At 47.0% G+C, this 27,242-nt stretch overlaps 1 protein-coding gene across 9 annotated transcripts in view; it reads left to right on the top strand.

Moving 5' to 3' along the window:
- The window catches only part of LOC105251342 (serine/threonine-protein kinase tousled-like 2), a 42,250-nt gene that overhangs the window by 5,330 nt on the left and 9,678 nt on the right, over nucleotides 1-27,242 (top strand). For 2 of the 9 annotated variants that reach the window (XM_011258072.3, XM_011258073.3), the window contains exon 3: nucleotides 1,752-1,837. The exons of 1 other annotated variant lie outside the window; for it this stretch is intronic. In XM_011258072.3, the coding sequence (XP_011256374.1) occupies nucleotides 1,752-1,837 (86 nt within the window). Of the gene's footprint in view, nucleotides 1-1,751; nucleotides 1,838-18,458; nucleotides 18,479-21,036; nucleotides 21,056-22,209; nucleotides 22,506-26,288; nucleotides 26,503-27,242 lie in introns of those variants that run through there. 6 more of the 9 variants (XM_011258077.3, XM_020027556.2, XM_025410513.1 and 3 more) reach the window with 6 other exon arrangements.

The following is a 27,242-nucleotide window of genomic DNA, read 5'->3' as shown; positions in this document are numbered from 1 at the left end:
TTCCAGGCGCGTCTCCCTATCCGCGGTATCGCGTTGCAAAAGTGCATTGTTTTGAGAGTTGCGCAATTAAACTCGCGCCTCGACGAACCGCATCTATCTTCTTACGGCGAGTCCATTCGCCTCCTATCCCAGGCGCATTACGAATAAAATAGCCTTGCCCCCGTTTTACATGAAAATTGTGGCCGACGACGAGTTCAATGACTGCGCTACTGCGCTCGCGCTCGCGTTCACCCGCTCGGATTTATTAAGCGGCTCTCGTAGCGTAGCTTTTTGCGATCCGAGTCCCCGAGGTCTTTAAATTCGTCGTCTGTCGCGAGGGCGCGATCAATTTTCTCGTCTCGCTTTCTCAATTTTTGTCCAAATATTCGTCGCAAATAGATCCTCCCGCCCGCGAAACGAAAGGATCGATAAACATCGGTGTATAAAAGAACGTTGGTAACGCGCAACGGCCGGTCACGCGTCGTGAACGTGTATAATGTCTTTAACGGATTGCAGTGATTCTCGAAAGTAACGGCGGAGCAGTGCAACTCATTCGGTTGCGCGCGCGTTGATAACAGAACCGATGGACGAGCCTGGTAGAAACTAGACTGATGGAATCTCGTGTTTTTTTTTGCATCCCATGATGTATACTAGAATTTTATTATTTATCGCTAAAAATTTTAGTCGCGAATGGTAAATTTCAAACTGGACCGACACAAACAGCTGATCGTCCACTCGAAAATTATTCCTCCGACAAGCTATGTGGTCTGAAAAAAAAAGTGATACAAGTTAATTAAATTCCCCTTTAGAAAGCTTCACTTGTAACGCGAATAAAGGAAAAGGATTTCGCACACTTGATTATGTCGTGTCTACTTTTTACGAGGACTCCAGATCGCGCAATGAAGCGCGCTCGTTAATTCGCGGAGAGGACCGGCGCGAGTTAAATACAATCCATTTGATCGAAATAGATAATGCCCGGCATAACGTGGCCCCGCAACGCTAATTATAGCACTCGGATTGCATCGTTTACGAGCCGTGGGATGTCCAGTTTATTGCGCGCGCGGCAATCATCGGTGAGCTTTATACCAGCGTCGCAGTAGTCGGGAATGCATCGGCGAAACGTGGACAATTATGGTTTCAAAGGTGACGGAAGATAATTCCCTACCCGCGGATTTCCCATAGCATTTACGAGGATTCGAATCGTAACATCGATCGGATTAATATCGCTTTCCCATCGCATTTTACCCCTTTCTCTCTCTCTTCCCGATTCGGGAATACGATACGGAGATAATCTCCTTTCATAATATAATCCGAAGAGGGAACGAAAACACGAGCGTGATTAAGGCATATACCTCCGAGAGATTCTCGCCGAGTTTTTCTTGTTTCCCTCTGATCTCGTGCGCGCGTGCGCAAGGATGATATGGGGAAAATCGCGATCAATTGGAGACGCAATTGTACGACGTATATAATAGCGCCACTCGATATTTAATATCGGCCAACGAGCATCCTGAGAAAGCTTTCGCGATATTCCGTTTCTCTTTTCATTTTTTTTTTTCACGCGACCACCTCTTGCTTAATCTCTCTCTCGCCCTCCCCCTCGTATTCTAACATCGCATTGATTTCGAATCAATCAATCTCGAACACACGATATAGACTCGTACATCTCGAATATCTCTCTCTCTCTATCCTTATCGGTAAATTTCTCCGTGTTTTTCCACCGACGCCAACGGGCAAAAGGTCGGAGTGTAATTCGCTGTGACTTGTTGTTCCAGGCGCTGGTGTCAAGATGGAGCACTTTCAGGCCACCCTGGACCCAAGGAAGCAGGAGTTATTGGAGGCCCGCTTTCTCGGAGCGAGGGTGAGCTGTCTATAGCGCGCACGCGTTCCTTCTCTCTTTTATTCTTTCATCCCTCGCACAAAAATATTTTTTTTCCCATCAACGTCGTCGTCGTCGTCGTCGTCGAATGCGAAAAAAATTGATATTACAAAGTAGCAATGTTCACGAGAGGTCGCGTAAGAGGGTCAAATGATTAAAAAGTTGTTCGTTTCATAAAAGTATATATTCACACATTGATAAATGATATTTCACACTAATGCGATACTTGGACAAAATTATTTGCAAAGGTCGGCTATTTACAGATAAAAGATGCTTGTGCCAAACAAGTTGTTTCAAATTGCAAACAACTTGAGAAAAACGCGATACAAAGTAAGCGCGAAAAAATTACAAGATGGATGTATGGCGACTATTTAAAACGGACCGCTTGACGCGCCTTTTATTCGATCAATCCGGATATTTAAAGAGCTCGCAAAAAAGTCGGTTAGTCTCTATAAATTCGGTGATACATCGGCGCGAAAAAGCTATTGTTCCGGGGCAAAACACTGATTATTCTTGTAACATATGTTTGATCGTTATCTTTATTACGGCTTTGTCCATTTTCTTCATAAACTTGGTCTCGAGTTTTCCTCAAAATTGTACCTTTTTTTAATGTTTTTTTTTTTTTTTTACGATGATTATTTACCGAATGCTCTATTTCGCGGAAATTCTGCCGCATGATTTTTTCATCGGTATTCTTCAATAAAAGCATTTTTTTTTAAACAAGCGATGACGTCCGCTGAGCGATATTCGTTTAGTAGATTATCACTCGTTCTATTGACACGTTATCGTCTTATCGACTTGGAACTCGGCTGAAACGAGTAATTAGCTGACGCACGTGATCGTGCAGTAGTTGGCGCACGTCGGTGCGCTTTAGATTTTGTCCGCAAATTTTCTACTTTATCGCTTTATCGCGGGGCCGGCAATGTATCGACTCTTATCTCGATGCTTACGATGGAAACGCGGCGTTTAAATTGTCACGCACGTTGCCGCAACGTGATTGCTCTTGTCTTTCTCGTTTTTTTATAGAGATGAGGAATACAATTAAAATCGAAAGATGTAAAGAAATTACGTGGCGAAAAAATATCCATCCGTACGAAATTAAGCCAATTGGTATCGTTGTATAACATGTGCGTAACATTTGATAACGATTAAAACTAACGCTTGTTGAACAAGGATAAACTCTTCAAAAAAAAAAAAGAAAAAAATATCGATATGATATAATAAATTTGCAACTCTCGTAGATTCGAAATGTAAATGTGGATTGATAACGTATGAATCGATACGAGTTAAAACATCGACGTTGATGTAAACAATTCTTTTATCCAAACAATTGAACTTTTGGAAACATTTCAATTATTCATTTTGATTATCATCAGCCGCGTCACGATTGCGCTTTTATATTTAATTATTTAATTACACAATTTTACAAAGTAATTATATACAATATTCAAAAACGAATGTGATTGAAACGTTTCAAAAGTCCAATTGTTTAAATAAAAAAAATTTTGCATCGATATCGATATTTTTGCTCGTATTGATTTTTCTTACACTAGTACGATACTTGTATTATTCTGTATATATGTTGACGTGAAATTTAAACATCTCCGGTTGAAGCGAATTTACAACAATATAATTTTTGCGCGCGAGGGATCGATCAAATCACACATTACGATTCTAGTTCTTTTCTCTCGGAGAGACGACTCATTTGTGTACACGTCGACTCTATTTTCGGCAAATTACGACATCACGATATACAGAGTGTCCCGAATGTAATATATCGCCAAAAAGAGGGGATTCGGGTCGTACAATAATCATAATCTCGCATCGATTTAACCCTTTCACTCCTGATTTTGTATTTTTGGAAATTTATATTTCTATGAGTTAGGTATTGAGAAAAAAGGTTCAACAAGACGAACAAAATTTATTTAATTATATCACCGGGACATATATGTCCCTACAGGAGGGGAAGAGGCAACACGGTAAAATTGAAAGGATCCTCTCGAAATCGTTTCGAACGTATCGAGATGTCGTTGAAAATTATTTCTCCTTCGAAACTGCTTGAAAAAAATATCCTGCAGAGAGAGAGAGAGAGAGAGAGAGAGAAAGAGAGAGGGGATATATTACGTGCTCGGTGTAGAAACTTGCTCCGCGAATAATGTAATATTTACAACGATCCGCCTATATCGATCGAGCTTGCATTTATTCAGACGTTAAGTATTCGTGTCTCATGATGACGTAACGTCGACAAAGAGTATTGACGAGCGAATATCATTATCTGTGTACGCTCTAGCGGTATTATTAAATACGCGGTAGTAACATCCGTTTCATCCCGTGCATCTCCATATTTGGAATGTCGGCCCCACACACACACACACATCGTGATTGGCTCTTATTTCGGATTTCTAAATCAGGGATACATCGCCAGGAACGGATTTCCATAATATTCTAGTAGACCCCAAAAATGGAATCGTGCGGAATCGATGAGTTAAATGCGCGTACAGCTTTAGCGCGGAATAATACATAACGCAGTCGCGGGGCATTCGCGCGTTGGACGCGTCGCGTCCACGCACCTGGGGGTCTCTGGACGCGCGAAAAGTAGAGGAGGAATCTCGGGGACTCGGTCGAGGGAGGGAGGGGAAGCGAGAGGTAAAAGCGAACAGGTCCGTCGCGCGCGTGACACCCCGTATACGTCCGATCCGGCGACGTTGCCGGGTCACTCGCACCTAAGATCCGCGCGCCCGGCGGCGGATAAAACGCGTGCATCCGTCACTGCCGCGTCGTCGTGTCATCCGTTCCGGCTCGTCCTCCGAACCGCCGCTCGTCGTTATTATCGTTACATCGCGTCCGAAGCGGCGCGGCCGACACGAAAAGGTGTGGCCAATCGCGGCGCACCGTGCAATCGGCCCGCGTGCTATCGGAAGCACAGCGGCTGGGGTCGAGCGTGATGACGACGTCACGTGGCGCTCTCACTTTGAGCACGGCAGTCAAGTGCGCGAGTCCGACGCGCTCTCGCGCGTCGGGAAAAGGGGGCGGGGGGAGGGGGAGGGCGCGCTTAAGGGTGCTCTCACATGGTTGACGACGTCACGGCCGATATTCTCGCTCTTTCTCTTTGTCGTCGTATTACCGACCGTATTTACAGCGTTGCTCTTATCGCGTTCGTTCCTCTTTCGGCGGCGCTTTATGTTCGACAGTCCCTCGAGATTGATTTTTCCTTTTCTCCTATCCCGATTTTACTCGCGCGAACCATAAAAATTTCGATTGGTAAAGTCTAAATCAACGACGTGATTTTTCGGCCGCGACTCTTGTCCTTCCTTGCATCCTTGAGACGCGCGTTGTTTCGGCGATAACGCCAACGTAACGAGGTAGATTTATAAGATGCAACTGCAGTCTCGTTTTCTCGTTACCTTCCGTTTCGCGTGGTCGTATTGTTGAAACGGCGGCGAATCCGCTTCGTTCCCGTGTCTCTTTGTTCACGGCCGGTTGTCCTTTTTCGTTCTCTCGCCGAAGGACATGAAATGTGCGTGCGCGCATAAACGCAGTTTCATCTACCTACACCCACGCGACTGCGCGATGATGCAGCATGCACCGGCGTGCGACCGAAACTCGGTGGAGCTTCTTGCATCGCGGTTGGAATGTCACGGTTTCTTGCGTCGTGAAAAATCGGGACCCGTTCTCTCAACGGGAATACGCGATTTCCCGAGAGTAACTCAAAGTATTCATTTGTATTCAAAGTATTCATTTCGCCGAGATTTCATTCCCCCGGTTAATTCGTAGAGAGAAAATGGAAATTAATCGAAACGACCGCGTCCCCTTTTATCGACGGGACTTTCGGCCGAAATGTATCAATCGAAAGTTTAATTTTATCTTTGTATATCGACCGTAACGGTCTCCTATCCGCGGAAAGGGGGAAAGAAATCACGCATCGGCCGCTCGGCCGTCGTCCAACGGCAAAGATTTATACCTGTCCTGCCCGTTCAAAGTGAGAGACCCAAGTCGTTGTCCCTCCTCTAGTACTGCTTGTCTACTAACCGTTTATACAACGCAGTCTCCCCTATTTGTAGAGACCCTAGAGGCCGCAAAGGTTTGTGGCTATTTATATAATGTCGAATCGAGCCTTCGTAGCATCTTCGTTATACGATTGTCTCATCGCGAGATTCTTAATCGCGGTCGCGACTCTTTGCGAGTTGAATGCGAGTCGAGAATGGCCGATTCTTTAAGCGTTTGACCGGTCCTAGTCTTGAAACGCGAACGTTTGTTCCAATTTGTCCATCGTTTCAAAAAAGGTTTGCATTTCGCAACATTATATAATATATCGCAATATTATATAATAATATTCGATAAACGAGTCGGATTTGCTCCAATTATTCCGTCGGATTATTTTTAATATCGAGTCGACGAGTATCCGTCCATCTATCCGTCGAACCATGGTATCGAATCTCGGTTCGCGCGTCGCGTCTCTTTCCGGGACACCCGATGTATAGGTGCGAGCGCGGAAGGAATCCGTAGGTACCCGACATTTTGCAGTACTGTTCGTACCGGCGTGACGACGGCATAGGTAGTTTCCAAGCGCGAGCATCATCCCTTCGTTTCCCTTCCACTTGGCCCAATATTCTCATCCTTATCTAACTCATCCCTCCCGTTCCCCTTCCCTTCCCTTCCCTTCCGTTGCCCCTCTGCCTTCCTCGCCACATCCGCACACATCCGCAGCGTCTCTCGCAACCCCACCCCTATTAGTTATTTTCTCGACGAGTCTCTCGCTCTCCTCTCTTCTATTCCTCCCCCTCCTCCCCGCGTACTCTCTCATTCTTCTCCCCCTCCCCCTCCCCCCGTCCGCGCGCGCTCTCTCTCTCTCTCTCGCTCTCGCTCTCTCGCTTTCGGAGTCACCTCTGTTGGTCTCTCCACATCCTTCGAGGATCGATCGAGAGGAGCCCGGCACTCTGTATATATGTATATATATCCATTTCCGACCCCTTTCCCCTCCCCCCTCCCCCCTTTCGACTCCCTGTCGATTCCATTTGCCCAAAGTCCGCATAGAAACCCGACGTTCGCCATGTAAGTTACAGCGTTAGATATCGCTGTGGAAGCATTCGTTGGCCGTATCCTGTATCCAAACGCTCCGTAATTAACCCTTTAGATTCCGAGTCAAATCTCCCGTTTGATTCGCGCCGAGACGGATTGCAAAAGTACGCGCAACGTAATTCTCGAGGCTGTACGCGCGACGAATAATTAGAAGCTGGCGAGAGCGGCTTTGAGGAGAAAATCAAGAAAAGAAAAAAAAACCAACGACACCCGATAGAATTATCGAAATATCTCGGATATCCGGCTGAAGCGCTCTCGCGATTATCTCTTTCGTCTTGGACGCTCGTAACCGCCGCGAGAGAATCACCGACGTATAGGTATTATAGACTTTCTTAATAAGCGCCATTGTGATCCAATGAAGAGTTTAGATCCCGCTGAGCTTGGCTACCACCGTGATCCGTCCTGATATCAATCGACTATGATACTTTCACTCCGTTATTGTGCAATGGTCAAAACTGACGTTTCGCTCGGTCGCTGCTCAGATCTCTACACAGAGAAAAATGTATACTGTATTCAAGTAAATATTATTTATTTCAAGTATGTCATAAGTTTGTATATCCGCAAATATATCACAAGTTCACCACAAACGTTAAATTTCATTGAATATATTCTGAATTTTAATAAGTGCAGTATTTTAGTCAAAAATATTAAATTAAAAGAAAAATTTGGTTTGCTTACTGCAGGAGTTGACGTAAAATAAGTTTGACTTTTCTTTGATACAACTTTACAGTATTCTTGAAGAGGAAATAAATTCTTCCTTTGAGTTCACGATTATGAAATTTTCCAACACTTGTGATGGGTATATTTTAAGACTATTATCAAGAATATATTCCTCGTTGAAGAAAACTATTACTTGAAAAAGGAAAAACAAACCGAGTAATCGCTTTTCTTGGCAGTAGAATGATATTTTTCTCTGTGCATATATAGAGTTTAATCCTTCAACCGATTCAATAAGATTCAATAAGATTCATCAGGAATGTATACGATTTCTATCGTTAGATCAGAATCGTTGAACATTGATCAAGCTTGGCTCGAAATTCTCTCAATAACAACGTAATGTTCTCGATGATCTTGTAATGATAAAATTTCCGCAGCACAAACAGAAGTTGTAAGATGTGTCGAGGCTGTCGCTGTCAGGTTGACAATGATCGAGCGAGCTTTCGTCACATTGTATCGCCACTCCTTCGACATATGGCGGTTGCATAGTGATATCAACGATCGCATAATAGCAGAGCGGTTTAAGCTCGCTCGTGTCGCACATTGTGTATTTATTCGCGCGAGCAAAATGTTAAATTCACGTTGCGCACATGCGAGGCTGGTTTGCGATTTTTATCCTTTCGATTATTCACTTATCGAGCCTCTTAATCGACGGTAATTTTTCAGACACGCCTCCTCCTCCTCCTCGGAATGAGCCAAGTGCCTCGTCGCCCGCTGTAACCATTCCTTGTTCTACGTCGTTGGAGAGATTTCTAGTCGGCCATAACTGCCCGTTCACCCTGTAGAATGCAATACAGTATTTAGTACGCGCGGCGTATACGTAGTATACGTACTTGCTATCGATCTCAGACCTTAATAGGTATAAAGTTGGCGTCTAGAGTCGGCGTGTTGTATCAACGTTGTGGCCCGGTGTCTTCTGGCGAATGCATCCAGGAACAATATGGCGCAGCCTCGAGTATATCTCGGCGAATAATTTTCTTTTATACTTTAATAATCATTTTTCTCGTTTTTTCGCGGAAAGTTGCCACGCAAATCCCTCGACAATTTTTGCAACCGAGAAAAATTAATTTCTATACACGCATGTGAATGAATGGAAAGTTTTGATGCAAACATTGTTGTTACGCTTTCTCTAGCCGCCGTTGATTCGAGGAATCGAATAAATGACGAGGGAGAATGACGTCTCGCGAATTAATCGCGATTAATTGTGGATGATGGCTCGCGGGAATTTTATTAATTCGCCAGCAACGGCAAACGATGTATCGCGCCGGAAATACGATAGTCACTGATTTAAGAGCGTATCGGAGCCGCTAATGGGAGGCCGCGCCATTGCAATACCGATGATTCGATACCGCCGTAAATAAGAGATACGGATAATAATACGCGGTCGCCGAATGCCAGTCGAATTAACATCCTCATTATCCGTTTGCTCGATAATGGCGTTAATTAACCGCCCGCGCGTTATCGCGATGCGCGATCGGAAAATGTGCGGATTTACACGATCGAAGCGCAATACAAAAGGCGGGGCGAAAATGATGATTTCCGCGAAAATCGAAAGTTATCGCATTCATTCCGTCATTATTCGCGATTATTCAAACTGCGGACGACTCTGACTTTGACCTTTAATTAAGAGAGAGTTTGTTGAAACGATGAACCAAAGAACAAAGTTGCGAATTTCCCATTGATATTCTTATCCCGTACGTTTGCATCCTCTATTTATAAGTCGTGTTATGACTGCGGTACGAGGGAGACGCAATTTCCCTACCGACAGCGGAATCTCCCCCAAGTATCTCGTAGATCCTCGCGCTTTTCTCACCGAATAATTGTTGTACTCTCTCTCTCTCTCTCTTTCTCTCGCTAGTAGTTTCCGCGTATCTGTTTTGCCAATTTTTAATTTTCCCCGCAACATCGAGTCTCATCTGAACGATTAGATTTAGAATTTATTTCCTCGCATCGATCATTCGTTGGATGATTAAAACGAGAATCGTGTAGAGGGGGTCGTGTAAATTTGCCTCGGCGCGATTCTCTCTCTCTCTTCCAATGCGGGTTTTCGCGGTACACGAAAGAATTCGCCGCAAGGTCGACGAAGGCGAAGCGGACGGACGGAAGGAACGGAAGCGAGAGGCGGAGGGCGAGACGGACGGAGAGTGAGGTCGATGGAGGCGAAAGGGGACGAGCAGGGGTGTTATTGCGTGGTAGTGTGGTTAAACGTATTGATCCCAATCACTACGATATGTCCAGGCTCCGCTCTGCTGCGAACATGGCACTATGGCTGGGTCATCGTCGGAAAGCGAGACTCGGCAAAGTCCGAGTTTTGCGCGCCGACAATGTTTCCGTTAACGTTTGGAAAAAAAATTTCCGTCGTCCACCTGTCGGAGATTCCGTCGGTGACGACTCGAATCGACCATTAGCTCCCAGCTGCAAAATACGTGACACACTCGGTTACTTTTATAATGGAAAATATTTATTTTCCTCCGAGAGGGAGAGACGCGCGTAAAAATGGACGACTGCGAGAATAAAAATATTGAAATTTTTTTTGACGTTTTTTGCTGTTTCGCGAAGCGATTCGCATTACAACGTAAACATCTCCCGAAATTTGATAACGAACATTTATATTTGCTCGTTCGTTCAATGTTTACTCGTCTCATTTCCAAGAGAGAGGGGAGGGGGAGGGACCATTTCTCTTTGTCTTTCCGTAGGAAGAACAGCCGAGGCCTCGAGAAGTGGAAATCGCGGATCGATGACGAGGTATCGCAGAACCGAGAGAGACACGGCGAGAACGTAGTCGACGCGCTTATGTAATGGCCTTCGGGCGCTTTTAAGGCGTACGCAAGCACCATGCCGCGTCGCTCCGCGATTAATCGGAGCACGCGGAGACACGTGACGTAAAAAATCTGGCAACAGCGTGCGCGCGTATTATTCGTGACGCCGCGTCGCGTCCCGTTGAATCGCCGCGAGTTTGGCACGAGCGTTACTCGCGTTAATTGGGCCCCGCGAATTATCGGGATCGCGACTCTCCGTGCCTGCCTCCGGTCTCGGTCCCTTTTCGTTCGTTTACGGCTACGCTTTAATTACCTCGCGGTGACATTCATTTTTCGAGATCGAAGCGAGACCCTCGGAGCTTGATCGATATAAAATTGATGTAATTTAATTAACGACAAACTCTATCGAATTTTCATTTTTTCCATCAATCTTTAATTTACTCATTCTTTATTTCTCTCATGTGTAATTGAGTTAATCCGTCGATGTATAATTTATCATGTAGAATTAATTGCTAGGTTTTATGGATGGAAGGAAATTATATGTTTGTCTTACTTTGACGGAACAATAGCTGATTTTGCGAGCGAAATGAACTTGGTGCTCTTTCGTGAATGCGCTAGAGAATTCCGTGAGAAGCTTCTGGTTTTGCGATCGATGTGACGCGTTCTCTGCGGCAAACCGTTGGTCGCCGTAGGTTTCTCGCTGGACCAATAGGGTTTCGAAAGAAATTACTGGGCATTCTGCGCGATATTTATTAGCGAAAAAAAAAGGTTTGTCGCATCACGAATGAGTTGCGCGTACTAGAAAGAGATTAACTTAAAAAAAAAAAAAAATGCTCGTGTTTATTTTTTTTAACGATAAACTGCGAGAATGGGTCGCTTTGTAATATTTGATCAAGGCCTGATGCACAGAAAAAAAGTGTCAAATCAAAACTTGGATACTTAAACTAACGCGTTCATTGTTTCGTATATACGCAACAATTTCTAATCTTAGAAGAATTTAATAATTTTAAATTTCAACACTATTATCGTCTTATTTTAATATTGTAATTGTCAAGAATATATAATTATTTAATTCTATTTTAAGAAAATTATAATCTTTGATTTAAAAATGTTATTTTCTATCCAACATTGTTTCTTTTCCATTCAAGAAAATTAAATCTTAAATTATGAGAATATATCTTTCTCGATTGAACTATATAAAATGGCTTCATTCAAGTAAGCGATTATTCAAGCAATTATATTTTTCTTAAATTAACGCGATATAATCTCATTTCAAGATTTCCACGTTAAAGCTAAATATATTTTCAAAATAACAATGTCCTTTTTTTCTGTGCGCGTATTTTTTCGTTGCTTCGTAAAGTGAAAATGAGAGGCGTCTTAAAAATCCATGTCCCGCGAAATAAAAAAGAAAGCAAGCGGAAATTATCGATGGCGTCCTCGTGATCTCTCTCGCGTCAAATCTGACTTCGTACAACGCCCATTACGAGCGCCCGAAGAAAATGTATGACGAGAGTAAATATTGGATGCGACGTTACCGAAAGCGATACGCGTCGACGTACAAACTTTCCGGGAGTATCTCCGGCCGGAAACCGGGGCTCCCTCTCCCGCCCCCCTCCCCCCTCCGCCTCCTTCCGTGGATGTGTATCTCCCGGAGGCCCTGGCCGTGTCCGCGTTACAACATTGTCGTCGTAGTCGGTAATGCAGAGACTCGCGCGGCGCAAGTCGATATGAGAAAACCACCCCTCTCGCGCGCGTACCGCACGAGTGGCGTGCATGCAATAGCGTAACACCGGTGAGAGACCAGACGGTCGGTCGACGTGCCGCCTATTTATACACACTCCGCGCCCGCCGTCCAGTCGAGCGGCGACGATCGTGTCGCGTCGTCTCGCGTCGGGAAGAGCCGAAAGCGCGCGTTCTCTCCTCTCTCTCTCTCTCTCCCGCTCCCCCCGCCCCCCGCCTTCTTCTCCGTCCGCCCGCGCCGTCAGCTGCACCTGCCGCGCGCCGCCGCCGCCGCCGCCACCACCGCCGCCACCACCCGCTCTCTCTCTCGCCACTTGGGACGTAGCCGCCGAGGGCGACGGTTCGCGTCTCTCCTCTCTCGCGCTCCCGGCTCAGCTGGTCGTGCGACAGGAATGCCTGGCGTACGATAACGGAGTATCTGGTTCACCGTCCGCGCAGGATCAGTTGCACCGGCAACCTTGGTTAATTAAGCCCGATTAGCGATTTCCTGCCCCTCTCTCGATATCGTCGTTGCCCCAGTTTTGTGACGGACGCCCAGCGTACGTTCGACGATTCCTCCGCTTTCGAGATAACCGGTAATTTTCGTAATTAACGCGCATATTCCAAACATGCATATATATATATATATATATATATATATATATATATATATATATAAATAAATTGTTTACTTTAAAGATATCACGTCGTATCGACTCGCAGCTTCTCGAGATAAAAATTTCGCGAAACGCAAACGGTAACTTTCGAGACAACGTTAGAGAGAGAGAGAGAGAGAGAGAGAGAGAGAGAGAGAGAGAGAGAGAGAGAGAGAGAGAGAGAGAGACGGGACGTTTAGAGGTTTCGGTCCATTTAATTATGACGCGAAATGCGAGTTCGCTTCGATTTGACCTCGCAACCGAGTGCGGGAAAACATTCCCGCCCGCGATCGATTAATCAGCGGGACACGCCGCGAGGGTACATACCGAAAACATACTTTTCACGGGCCACTTGCATCCCCGGCGCGAACACGCGGAAATCGAGCGGACGCTTCTCGGATAGCCCACTTCCGGAGGGGTTGGTGGATGCTCCGATTCTTTCTGCCCGCTGCGCACTTTTGCCTCACGGGTCGCAAAAAGAGAGAGAGAGAGAGAGAGAGAGAGAGAGAGAGAGAGAGAGAGAGAGAGAGAGAGAGAGAGAGAGAGAGATTCTTCTCTCTCTCTGTCTTTTGCATCGTCGACCACCTTCTTTCTCTCCCCTTCCCACCCTCCATCCCTCGCTCGCTCGGTCCGCTCGGTAGCGAACTCGTGCGAATTCGGCCTAATCGGGCCGTCTCGTCTGTCGGGCGAGAACGCACGAGCGCCACGCGCGATGCCGCAAGCTCTCCTTCTTAGCCGTGGGCGTGATTGGCCGACTGAACAATGAAGCGGACGGCGGGGCGACACGGCGCGCGAGAGCATCGATGGGAAGAAAGAGAGGAAGGGGAGTCGAAATCCTCTCCGAGCGGCCCGAAGGCCAGCAAAATTCATCGCGAATGATATACGCGCCGCGCGTATTAATCTGTTTATCCGGCGGGGACTTTTTCGCCCGCGGCGCGAAAAATTGGGCAAATTTGCCGGAGCGGGCTTCTTTTCCATCGGAATACAATATCCTACTTTCTAAGAATAATAAGGATGTACTCGTACGATGACTCGGGCATCTCGAGTAACGCGTTGCCCGGAAGCGAAGCGACTCTCGGAGGTCGGCAAATTGTAGCGAAATTTGTCCATCTCTCGTTAAAAGCCCGAGGCGCTATTTGCATTCTTAGCATTCGTGACGCCATGATGTAATTGTAGCGTAAATACTATATATAGCCGTGTAGCTATACGCGGTTGGCAACGCTGGCGCGAATGAATTTGCGGATCGTTCCTCGCGAGCCTCGTCCTTCTGCTCTCTCGCCGCGTTGTAGTCCTGCGAGAACACACGAGTGCTGCCGAGTTCCTCCGATTACGGGACGCGGTTGACCGAGGAGGGTGAAGGGCACTGTCCCGATGCTACACCCCTGGTAGGGTGACCTCCGTTTGTTCCCCGTTCCGCGCTTCGAAGAAACTCGATAGCCGAGCGACTCGGCCGAGAGCTCTCGCTTTTCGAGATCGCAAAGACGCGAAACCCAGAGACGACTGCTCGCCACTAGCTTTTCCCAACCGTCGCATTCCGATCCTCGTCATCGAGAAGATTACGAACATCTCCAACATGTCCATCCAGCGGTCCATCTTTATTAATTTTATCGAAATGAAACGATCGCTCTTTCGATATTTAATCATGCCGAATAACGACTAGTCAATGACGAACGGGTCGGCGAATCGTGCAAATCGATATCTTTCAAACGAATAGTATTCCCATCCGGGGAAGGATTCTCGCTTCCTTGGAAGTGTATATCCCACGAAGGCGCTACGTGACCTACAGTCTCGCGGGCGAGGGAGATTCATAAACGCAGGCAGGTAGGCAGACAGGCAAGCGAGCAAGCGGCAAGCAAGTCGGTGCATGTCCCCCGTATTGATCCTTTCGATACTAAGTGGGCACTACGCGCATTGTATGGAAGGTTTCTACATACCTACCTACCAACCTTGGAAACGCCGAATACATACAGGCACCGTATAAGCGACGAGCGAACTCTCCCGGTGCCTTCATGAGAAATATCCTTCTCTCTCTCTTTCTCTCTCTCGTTCTCCTCTTCGTGCATGTATGTGAGCGCGGTTAGTGTTTTTCCAGTCTTCCCCATGATCGTTACGGCGGACCATCGGTTCTCGGAACTTCGAAACTGGTATCGTTGCCTCTCGCAGACTTTTTACGAATCGCCGCGCATCCTTCCGCGCAACGCCTTCTAACGTGTCTACCGAGTGTCTCGATAGAAACCTCAACGACATCCGACCGAGAAATCTCCAAATTGCCCGATGCGAGTCGGGCGAATATTGTGAGTAACATTACATCTTCCGTCGAGGAAACGATCATTTTTCCCGACACCCGACGAACTCGAATCAAACGGTCGTCACGCTTTAAAGACGTCCTCGTCTACAGGGAACACGAACCGTTACACGCATATTCTTTCGTTTCGAATGAGAAGAAGCTCTTTTGCAAGAATCGAGAATGTTATTGTCGAATGCAATTTTCGGGGAGGAAGTTTTTGGGGGAACGACACGCGTACAAATTATATAACAACCGCATGAGATACGCAACGGTATCCGATGGGCCACGATCTCGAAAGCCAAGATCCCGAGAGTAGTCGGGGTGGGCTAATCGGCTCGAGGTATCCTCGAGGCGAGCGAGGCGGCCGGCGAACGGACGAAAGGGGGCGAAAGGACGACGGGCCACTTTGAGAGATGTGCATCGTGCGATGCAACACGGTAACGGGAGACGCCCAGAGCCCGCAATCTGCATTACCGTCCGCTTTTACCGCCACATTGAACTTCTTTCGCCGACTGCTGATATATCGACGCCTGAGTAGTAGAGCAAGGCAGACGGGGAAAATACTTGTCGCGGCTTCCCCTCCCCCCCTCCCGCCCCCGCTCCCGCCCCCGTCCTGTTTCGTTGACGCTCGCGTGCCATCTCGTTCCGTTCTCGATCCGCGCACACCCTCAGCGGTACAGATAGGAATGCTTATCGAAGTATCGATATTGACTTTTTGATATTAGATATCTCACACACATTTAGAACAATACATTTCTGATTCGAGGAGCGATTATTCGAATTTCAAACGCTCGCGACGATAATTCTCACGTATCATTGTACCACCGTGTATAATCGGTCAGATACGGTCAGTAATTTTCTGTTATTTTGTGTAATAAAACCTGCCGTATCGTTGATAGCATTGCAATGTTCCGTCAACAGATAATGGATATATTTATTAAGAGGTTCCAAGTGGAGGAGCTTGAAGAAAGGGGGCTCGATCGAAGAGAGAATTGGAGATTCCTTGATAAAAAATTAATATTCAGATTAATAGTCAGAAAAAAAAGTAATAGAGATGCTTTACAATTATATAGCACGAGGAAATTGGCGCGGATTATTATATTAAATTATCGAAATTGTATAATAATTAACAGTATAGTGATTCTCCGTCGCGTGTTCAGGATTCATCATTTTACAAAATAAGGTCCGATTTGTATCGTGCTGCGGCAGAGAAAGGGCGCAGAGGTGGGCGCGCAAGGAATCCGGAGCCTGCTGAGACGAGATACGTGGCCTACAAGGATTCGTGACACAAGGAGAACAGAAATTTACCGCATGAAACCAGTGTCCTTTTACCGACCGTCAATTTGACACGGGTTACACCTGGGTTTAAAATTGAAGTCGTTGTCGTGTCTCTATAGTTTTTTCTCGAATCGACTCGAAAGCACATGGCTACAAAATTATGTTATTGTTTTTCGTGAGAGAAGACAAATGGTCGATAGCCGTAGTCCAGCGTCACGTTTAGTTTTCCGATTTGGCAAATATTTCGCAAAATTCAACCGCGCAATCATCCGTGAGGAAAAAAAATCAAATACAGTACACGTGTCAAAATTCTTTGGTTGGCGTTAATATTCAATGTTGCTTAGCGTCATCGGGCTTGCATGAGCGAAAAACTTGGGGAAAATTTGCAAAGGTAAAGATTGTATATAAATTTTCGATGGCCTCTCTCTCCAAATAAATCTACTCGCTCTTAGTATATATCTTTCGTCGCAAAAGTATTAATATCACTGCCACTATTTTCAGTTGCGTTTTAACGTATAATTTCGGATGAGAAAGATTTGTCATCAAATATTTTAAGATTTACGTGGCGTTTGGACAGTTTGAATCGATATAGTCGAGACGCTATTAGTTCAAAAATCCTGATAATAACTTGATATAAATATTTTATTAACATTAATCAGCAAATAGATAAGCTCGATAGTATTAGTCGTGTACGAACAAAAATGAAGCATTTTTTATTCTTGTAATAAATGAAATCTCTTTATAGGAAGAGCTCGATACTCGAGTCTGTTCAGGATCTGTAAGATTAAACCGGCTGTTGATCACGCTGATCGTGCTAGATTTATACGTCCATTCATTATATTCTCGTTTATCTTTCTCGCTTAAAAAGAAACGCGCGAACGAACCATCGCTAGACTCGTTTATATCTTCCTATTTCGATCATTTTTACGGACGTAAATTCCACAAATATCAGAAATAATCGGGGAAAAAGTACGCCGTTTATAATTTTACCAAAACTTAATGGAAGAGAAAGAGACAGCAACCTTGTAAATTCTTCGCTTCGTTTATTCACGAGCAACGAAGGAAATAATATCCCGCTTTTCGGGCCAATTTTATCATCGGACTCGTTATTTATTTCCCATAAACACTTGCCGCACTTGAGTAAAAGGAATCGCAAAACTCGTCATTAAAGAAACAATCTCTGATATTATTGTATCATTCTTACACGTGCGCCTCGAGTCTGCGTTTTCCATCGCTTTATTCGAATGCATTAATCGACTCTTGCAAACCTTACACAATTACACGCGCAAGAGCCCGCGCTTCTCCGCGGATAAAGTCGGACACGCACACAGCATCCGCGCGCGTATCCGCTTTTTTCTGTCCGCCTGTGCGGGGAGCTCCCGGCGACCACCTAGTGCCACGTGCAGGAACTAGAGCCGGCTTTCGATCGTTACTGATCTACCTACGTTAAGTGTTTGCCCGATGTCCGTGTGACCGCCGAGCCCCACCCTGATTGTTATATTGCCCGCCGCCGGCAGACGCGCGAATCTTACGGTGAATTTGCGGCAATTTATTTTCGACGCTCGCGAGTCGCGGGAATCCGCGATGAGCCATGCCTCGAGAGTGACGTTTGTCGCTCTGTATTTCGCCGAAACGAGCGGCAAAAGCACATCGCCCTGTCCCGGTAAACCGCGTCGAGGATAGGAAGAAACGACGTCCGGGTCCTCTCGAGGGGAAGAGAATTCTCGATGGTATCGCGCGCGCGAGAGAAGCGTTGCATATTTCGGGGACGCATTGTACATCGAATGCGAGATCGCATCTTTTTTCATTCCTTCTTCCTGCCTTTCTTTGCGCGACGCCCCTCGCGTCTCGCAAAAGGAGCACATACTTGGGTCGACAGATCGCGCACAGTACGTGTTGCTTGTCGTGGCGCGCGGTCGAGCGACAACACTTGCGCCCGACAATGTTGCATCGCGGCGATGATAAGCCTTATCTCTCGGTCAGCAGTCGTTTCCAGGCAAATACGCGACGATAAAAGTCGGTCTTGAAATAGTTGCCCGCGTCTTTTGCTTATTTACGAAAGAGCGACCGCTTTACATAAGATTCATCCCGATGTATACTGAGAAACCCATGCACACGTATAGCTATGGTAAGAGAATATTTTTCCCCTTCTTCCTCCTCGTCTTTGCCTCGTCTGCAGCACGATCGAACGCAAGTTTACGCGAGAACGATCAGATTCTTCGATTCTAGATTTTCCTGCAATTTCGACGAATAATGGCTTGGAAAAAAAATCCTCTCTAACGCGATATTTGATGCGACACTTGATGTCTCTGGGTACAAAGTATTAACAGGCACCTAAGAGATCGTGTTGTGCCGACGAGCATTCGCCATGTCACGCGACGCTATTGCGTAACATTAAAGAGAGTTGAAAATGTTGAACTGGAGATTCCATCCGATACGGGTTAGGTTCTTTAAATACGCGATCGTACGAAAGAGCAAGTGCGCTCCACTTGATGGAGACTAACCGTATGCTCCGATTTTTAAATGAACGCGTATCGCGGATTTTAAAAATGGCTTCCCGTTATTTATTTACCTTCGCATTAAACCGTCAATTTTAGAATCGCGGGGTAAATCGCGCAGATAGAAAATAACAAAATACATTACACGTTCGTCGACGAACGCGTCCGTTTGTCAACTCGATGCGTTTTCATTCCCTTCCAACGTTTTATCGTCCGTTTAAATCGCGCGTGGCGTAAACTGGCCTTAACAGTGGAGCAGAAATCTGCGTTACGTTTCGCTTAATGCGCACCGTCAGCGATAGAGACGTGCGCGCGCGCGCGCGCGAGCGAGAAAGAGAGGGAGGGAGAGAGAGAAGGAGAGATCGTATCGCGCGTACGTTGTTGACCTGCGGGAGTAGTCCGCGCGGTTATGTCGTAACTTTCACAATGAGCGTGCTCGTCGCGGCAGCCGCTTAGTGCCAACCATCTTCGGCGAGCATCGGCGATGCTCGGGCGCGCGCGATCGGCAATCTTCGTACTTTCGGCGCACAACAATCGGCCGCTGTCGTCGTCGCCTCGCGGTACGCGCCGATGCTATCGGAGTGTCGATATTTTGTTCCTCTCGAGTCGCTTCTCCTTTTCAGCGCGAAAGCGACTCGACGATGCTCCCTCGCCCGGCCTTGTTCGCGTCATTAAATCATCGCTAAAGCGGCCGCTATTGTTCTTGGAATAGACGCCGTTTCCCCGCGACTCGAACTATTTATTGCCCGAATGCTCGCTTCGAATAAAAGTTGCATACATTACAAGTTTTTACAGAGTTTTATTGGCACTTTTATCGGCGCTCGTCGATATAAAAATGTATATCTATTTTTATAACAAAATTTATAAAATTGGTCGACAGCTTATATAATTCAAGACCACGTTTCGTTATTTTTATTTAAAAAGTTGCATTTAACGTATCCGTAACACTTGGATCGAGATACAAAAGTCGCATACTCTTCGCTCTAGCCTTGTTTTCGCAACGAGAGGGCAAAAAAAAAATTAATGCGCTGTTGTGCGAATTAACATTCCATATTTAATGCTTCGAGGAAAAGGAACGAGAGGAAAGAGCGAGCAAAAAAGGAAGAGATACAATATTATGCGAGATCGATAAATGACTCGTTCAAGGACGATGGCGTTTTATCCCGACCGTCGTTCTTCGGATCTCGTCGATCATATTTTTGCGCGTAAACATTTCCTTCGCTATAGTAGAAGCCGCGCAGTGTCGTGTCGTTGACCTACCGACTAGCTCGCGCGGTTATGTCGTAACTTTCACAATAAGCATTTTTATCGCGCTCGTTCTCCGACCAATCGCCAGCACCATCAACCCAGCAACGTATAATCAACTCCGCGCGCGCGGGACCCCTGCGGTTTTTCTCTCCGCGTTTGGAAAAAATCTCTTACGAAATCACGGATGTTAACTCCGATATATTAACGCGGCACGAATCCGCAAATGCGCGAAGTAGCGCCAAGTTATTTTTATCTCGCGTCAATTCAGTCGCGAGACGGCGCCTGACGGATTGAGCCGTGTGAATGTGGCTTAATCCGGCCGCGAACGCGTCCTTGCACCGTGTCAGCCGCCGCGCCGTTTACATGGGGCGCCGGGTTGCGCCTAACCTAACCCAACCTAACCTCTCGTGAGTGTAACGTGCGCGGGCGCTCTCCGCGTCAGCCGGCTCTCGCTGAAGCGACGTACACAGAAAACCGCGTGGCTGACGCGCACGGCGCAAGCCGAGACAACGAGGCAACGCCGCGTGGCCGACCAGCTGATCGCTCGGCAACGTGCGGACCGGCCGCGCGCGCGCGCGGGGGGGGAGTCGCGCGCGACTGGGCTAATGAGTGTGCGACCTATTGGAGCCGCGTGGTGGGGGGGCGCGGAGCGCGGGGAGGGGAGAACCGCGCGAGAGATCCCGCCGCAGAGTAGGGGGGGGGAGGCGCTGTGTTGCCGTCACGTCAGACAGTCGTGCCTCTTGTCGCCGCCGCCGCCGTCGCCGTCGCCGTCGCCGCCGATACGCGGACGGTGTTTTCTACGATCGAGTGGCGGCGGCATTGCAAGGTCTAGGAGGCCGTGCACTCGAGACGCCGCAGTCGTTTCTTGCGTTGTCGCGATGCGAACGAGGCGACGACTCCTCCGCGAGACGCGTCTCCTCCACGTGCCGGCTTTTACTTCGAGTTCTCTTTGAAATTCCGTAAGACGTATAGATTGTTGGACAGCGATAAATGAGGAGGAGTGGATACGCGGCGAATAAGGAACGCGCAGTTTTAATCGACCGATACGTCACGCCGAATAATTATCCTGTGCCGGCTCGACTACCGTAAACGTTATCCACTTTTCGAAATGACTGCTCTAATTCGTTCTAAGAATGTTGGATGATTCACACCGTTTTACAATTCATTTAGCACTGTTAGCAAAACTCGTTCATTCATCGCGTAATTTAAATTTTCATTTCGCGTTTATTTTATTAAGAAAAATTAATCGGTGGAGATTTAATATACGATTGATCGTACTTTTAACGAGCTTAAAAATTGTTTCGCTTATAATATCTCGACGTGACAGTGTATAATTTTATAATTGCAAACTGGCTTTCTGGATTTTTTCAACTGAATAGACTTGTCGGGACATGGCAGTTATTCAAAGAATACTGATTGATTTGTCAAGTTACAACACCGGTTGTGCCGTTAGGCAAGAAGATACGTTAACTTATCAAATATAATCTCAAGTGTCAAATACATGGCGTTTCTCATTTTATCGCGTAATAATTGTAATCTCCTGCTATTTAAACTGAAGAAAAAAAAAACATTGATACAGATGAAACATGTTTAATCTCAACATTTAGTTTCTCAAACATCAAAGAAACCACCTCTAGCCTACGCGAGCCGTTCCAAGTCCGTACGAGAATGCTATTGATTTTTATGTATGTCGATTCTACACCGAATATGCCACGGTGGCATAAAACTCGCGAAATCACACCCGACATTTGTCTTCGACACACCGACGTGAACGCCATCATACGGAAACGATCGCGCTCATTTTCCATGGAACTTGTGCCTGACGGGAAGGGCGAGAGGGATGAGAGGAGGAGGAGGGGGAGGAAGGGGAGAAAGGGGCTTCTCCTCCCGGCTCCAGAGGCGCGAGAGCGAGCAGACTTCCGAAAAGGAAGAGAGGAACTCGAACGGCGCGACGTTGTCGTTCCCTGCTTCCGAAACCGCCGCGCGAGGTTGCTCGTCGACCATCGTATCGATAACGGTGTAAACGGTGCGAGAAGGGGGACGGGGGCGGGAAAGAGAAATTTCTGTGCCACTCTGTCGCTCTTCGCGAATTGTGTCGTTGTTGAAAACCTACCTACCGGCTGGTGCAATGGCGACCAGCACCCGCTCTTGGCCGCAAATCTCGCGCCGACGATCGCTCGCGCGGTTAGTGTCGAATGTTGATATCGAATCGCGCGTATCTCGTCCTTGCCGAGGCTGTTAGATTCGTTATTCGCGGATTTGGAGCGATGCCACATGGATGGCATCCGATCGTTCGCGGGACTCTCCGATCCCCCTGTCAATCCAGTTTCAAACCGGTCGCTGGGCGAGTGGTTGCGAGCAAACGGGATGTCACGTTGTTTACGAGGTGAAATAAAGAGACACGACATGGTTACGTATTTCGCATACATATTTAATTTCACTCATTTCTCGCGCGAATTACGCCATGATAATTTATCACGCAAAAGGTGCGTGGATCGTTTCGATCGGAATCATTTTCAGGTGTCTTTTTCTTTTCTTTCTTTTTTTTTTAAATTCACGTGACGTTGACGTGTTATTTGTGTCTGTACGTAATGTCGAATGTCACGGCGCAAATTGCTGCGAAAACTAAATGTCATTGCCGCAACTCGTAAATGTTGGGGAAAACGGTCGATTCGCGCTGACTTGGACTTCTCGGGACATTGCACGACGTTAAAATGGCGTTATCATTGCTTGTTTTTTGCATGCCGGATGGCGTCGTTACTTTCTCTCGAGCGTCGTGAATGTACCTGATCGGAGACTCGCGTTGCGAATAACGTAGGGACATTGTTTAGGAACTAGTGGAACTATCGTCCTGTCACGCGCCTTATCGAGAGTCGGGCCTCGTCGCCGCTCGTGTAACGATCTGGCCGCGAGATCAAGGGAATTATCGGATGTAAGTAACTGTCAAACAAAAATTGGACACGCTCGCTGTAATCGAAATTTGTCGATACTACTCGGATTCCATCGTTCTTGCGAGAGAGAAAAGATTTCCGCTCCTCGTTCGACCCAGGTGGACATCTTTAATTACATCCATTGAGAAATCGCTCGTTAATCTCCAACGTTCACCCGCGAAACGTACACTACTCGGCGATGTCATATTTTCGTTTGACAATTTCGTACACTATAAATGACCGTGCACTATATAAATCACATTCACTCGTTTCCAAGTATTCGCTCGAGCTCCGCCTCGTGCGAATTTATGAAAATCGTCCATTTCTTCTCGACCACCGTGCTGCGTGCCAGCTCAGACTCGCTCGGTCGCTCGACCTGTTATGTTCGTCCGTCCTGCTGTGTTCCGTCCTCTTGTACGCCCCCCTCCTTTGCCCTCCGTCTCCCTCCGTTTGCTTCCCCTCCACTCGGTTCGGCCTTTGCGTCTCTCTCGCTATAATACGCCCTCGCACAGGCCGAAGCACGCGTCGGCACGACATATCTCACAGGAACGTAACGAGCGGGAGAGATCGCGACAAGGGCGCGTTTCTGACAAGTCGCGTACGAATCCCGTAATTTTCAACTTTTTCTTATCTACACGTGATTTTGTTGGATCGTTACAGAGCGCTACCGTAGGTCTGTATATAGTCTGTATATAGAATTTGGATCGTTGAACGAGTACGTAGCTTTTTCTTTTATGGCACGTACGTCTCTAGCATCTTGTTCGTGAATCCTAGTGTTTTAGATATTCTTTATATTTGATTGGATATCAAATACGCGAATTAATGTAATATTATTACAGGATGGAATGTAAATGTGCACGGAGAAAAATATCATTCTACTGTCAAGAAAAGCGATTACTCGGTTTATTTTTATTTTTTTTTTTTAAGTAATAGTTTTCCCCAACAAAGAATATATTCTCGATAATAATCTTAAAATATACTCATCACAAGTGTTGGAAAATCTCAGAATATTGGAAAGTTGTATCAAAGAAAAGTCAAACTTACTTTACGTCGACTCTTGTAGCGAGCAAACTAAATTTTTGTTTAATTTAGTATTCTTGATTACAAGCTTACGATATACTTAAAATAAATAATATTTACTTGAATACAGTATACATTTTTCTCGGTGTACGTATCGATGTGCATGCTACGTGTGCTTTCTTTAAAAAGCCCTCTCGCTGTAATCGCGTGTTAAATTACAACGTCGGAAAAATCGTGCATATTTTTCCCTGGCCTTACACGTCTAAATATGTTTAGAGTTTTTGCGCATGTCGAAAACGAGTGATATCCGATTGCCAGAGTTTCCGTGTGATTGGTCAACCTAGTAAAAAACCCCAACAAGCGTATCTCGCTGCGAGGGATTGTGGGCAAACGGGAAACCGCTCCTTCGGAAACTCTCCTTTTTCAATTGTTCTCTCTCTCTCTCTCTCGTGACGCGATTGTACAATTCAATCTATGTATAGAATGCATTTTCAACATTTTCCTTAGATCTCTAATAACAATGTGTCTCGTGATCGCCGATAAAAATTATTGAATATCGATATTTAAAATAGTCTTCCAGATATTTTTTATCAATTCACGTTGTCGAGATATGCTAATTTCGAATGTAATACGATGAAAAGATTCGCAATGTTATATCGATATCGTAATCTAACATGATTGCAGCGAGAACTTATCAATTGATTGAAAAGAGCCGAAACTTTTATTGTTTTTCTAAAACTCTTTTTCGGGTCATATAGATAGATAAGACGTGTCGTTTTTTGGAGGAAAAAGATTCGACACTCAAACTTTCTCCTTGTCGGCAACTACTATCTTCTTTGTTAGATTTAGAACCGTTATCTTTTTCGATGAATACCTGTTGTATAGTTTACCTCGATATTTGCTTTCACATTGATCCGCAAACCGAAGCTCATTCAATCTGCTGGATTTCAAGAGAAGCACGATTTATACGGCTTATGAATCTGTTGGAAAGCTACTCCTTCGGCATTATTACTAGTAAATAACACACCCTAAACTTTATCAAAAAAATTATCCAGGTACCGATCGTAGCCTCGGGCATAATCCTCCTTCCTGGCTAGTTTATATAAGAGATGTTACATTTTTTATAAAACTCTATTTATATGCAGAAAGAGAGAGAAATTCTTTTCTCGCGGGATAAATGGACATACGGCGAAAAAAGGGCAGGCAGTCATTCGCCAACCCAAATTGCTCGCTTCTCTCCGAGGTACAACATCGGGGCGCAAAGTAACGCCGCAAGGCGGAACCGCGGATCACACACGGGAAAACGTATCTCGGTGGCGATGGAGACGCAAGGGGGCTGCGGCGGCGGCGGCGGCGGCGGCGAAGAAGCGGGGAGAGGCGGGGGAGGCGGGAGGGGGAGAGTACAACAGAGCGGAGCACCCTTCGCACGCTGTAGCGGCACAACCACACTTCGCCACATCGATTTTACCGGCTCGCTTGCACTCACACTCGGTCGACCCGTTCACCGAAGGAATGTCTCATATGCCTCCCTCCTCCTCCCCTTCGAACCCCCGCACCCTCTGGCTCTCCCCGTTTCCGCGCCACCCCCCGCGGATCCTGTCCCCGTCAGTCGGGGTCTCTTTCTATCTTATCGCGCCGTCCATCCCTCTCCTCCGTTCAAGCTCGCCAACGTCTGCCCTCCCCCTTCCCACCCCTCTTTCTCTCTTGCTCGCTTCTCTCGCGCATTCTACCAAAGTGTCCCTCTTCCTCTCCGTCTCTGTTGCGCGACGCGGGGTGGTAGCGGCCTCGCGGGGAAGTGGAAGAGGAGGTTGCACCTTTTGCCGCATCTCGGAATCTCGCGCGTTGCTCATTTGCCGTACATAGAGAGAGGAGCGAGGGAGGACGAGGAGAGCGGGACGAGGAAAGAGAGACGGAGAGAAACCTCGGGGCTAGGTAGTAGTAGTTAGTAGTAGTAGTAGTAGTATGCGAGCGCGGTGGCGGCGGCGGCGGCGGCACACACAGAGCGGTCGGACAGTTCCAGTTCCGTTTCGATTAGGCGAGTCCACGCGCCGGGTTTTTGGCTCGCGACTCTCGCGACTCCGCCGAGCGAGGAGAGGCGCGACGCGCGACACGCCGTTTAACGACGTGTCCATTGACGGCCGCTCGCTCGGGGCTCCACCGCTGTCGTCGCCGCTGATGTTACCGTCTCCGCTGTTTACCCGGCGCGCCAGCCGCGCGTCAACATTCACGAGCGCGTTCGAGAGGAAACGAACGGGCGAGGGGGGGAGAGGAGGCCCTCTCTCGCGTAGAAGTACATGCAACGTCGTGACGCGACTCGCTCTACGTTTCTCGATCGCGGTTCGTTCGCGAACGAACCGATCTTGAAGTCGGTTATGGCCATATCGGGGGCAGGTCGTCCGAGTTGCAAGAGTGCAGTCTAGAAGTAGAGTCTGTGCATGTGCGCCGATATTCACCGGGTTTGTATAAGACGCGGATGTGTACATTCTTCGCGAGTCGCTCCGCAGACGCGTTTGCACGGGCACGCATCCGCTCGCGCGCATTCGTACGCGAACGCGAATGCCATCCATCTCGACGGCGGATCGCACGGACAAGCGGAGGGAGGGGGACGGAGACACGAGTCTCCCTCCCTCCGCCGGCCCTCTAGCCCAGTTCCGGGCACTGATCCATCGATAAGGAAGTTTGCTGTCCTCTCCCGCGGTCGGATTTGTTCGTGCGCGATGCGCGAGGAATCCGCGGGATCGAGCATCTCGTTGTCGCATAGTCGAGGTCGAGGCGACGATATACTACCGTGTCACGTGACTAGGGGGATTATCTGCGAAACGGCGCGAATTGTGCGCGCCTGAGACGCGATGAAATGCGAGATTAGATACGCGGATGTGTACCGTGTGTTTACCGTATACAGATTGGATTTCTCGCCGGTCGTTTTTTAATCTTTTATTTATCGTTTTTCTTCGGCCCGCGAGTTTGACACACGGGTGCATACATATCGCACCTTGTTTTTATTTTCGCGACAAACGTCAAGCGCATCGATTGTCATGGCGATCGACGTGTTCTTGATGAAAAAGCGATTGCACGATTTAACAATCTAGTCTTTTCCAAACTAAAACACGTTGCGTATCGATTTGCGCTTTAAATCCATCTCAAGGATTATGTCGATCTAGAACTCGTTTCTCTCTGACGAACTCGTATAAAAGTA

Source organism: Camponotus floridanus, unplaced genomic scaffold (assembly GCF_003227725.1).
Source record: "Camponotus floridanus strain SB8 unplaced genomic scaffold, Cflo_v7.5 scaffold1, whole genome shotgun sequence".
Classification (NCBI taxonomy): Eukaryota; Metazoa; Arthropoda; class Insecta; order Hymenoptera; family Formicidae; genus Camponotus; species Camponotus floridanus.
This window is presented reverse-complemented; position numbering and strand designations above follow the sequence as displayed.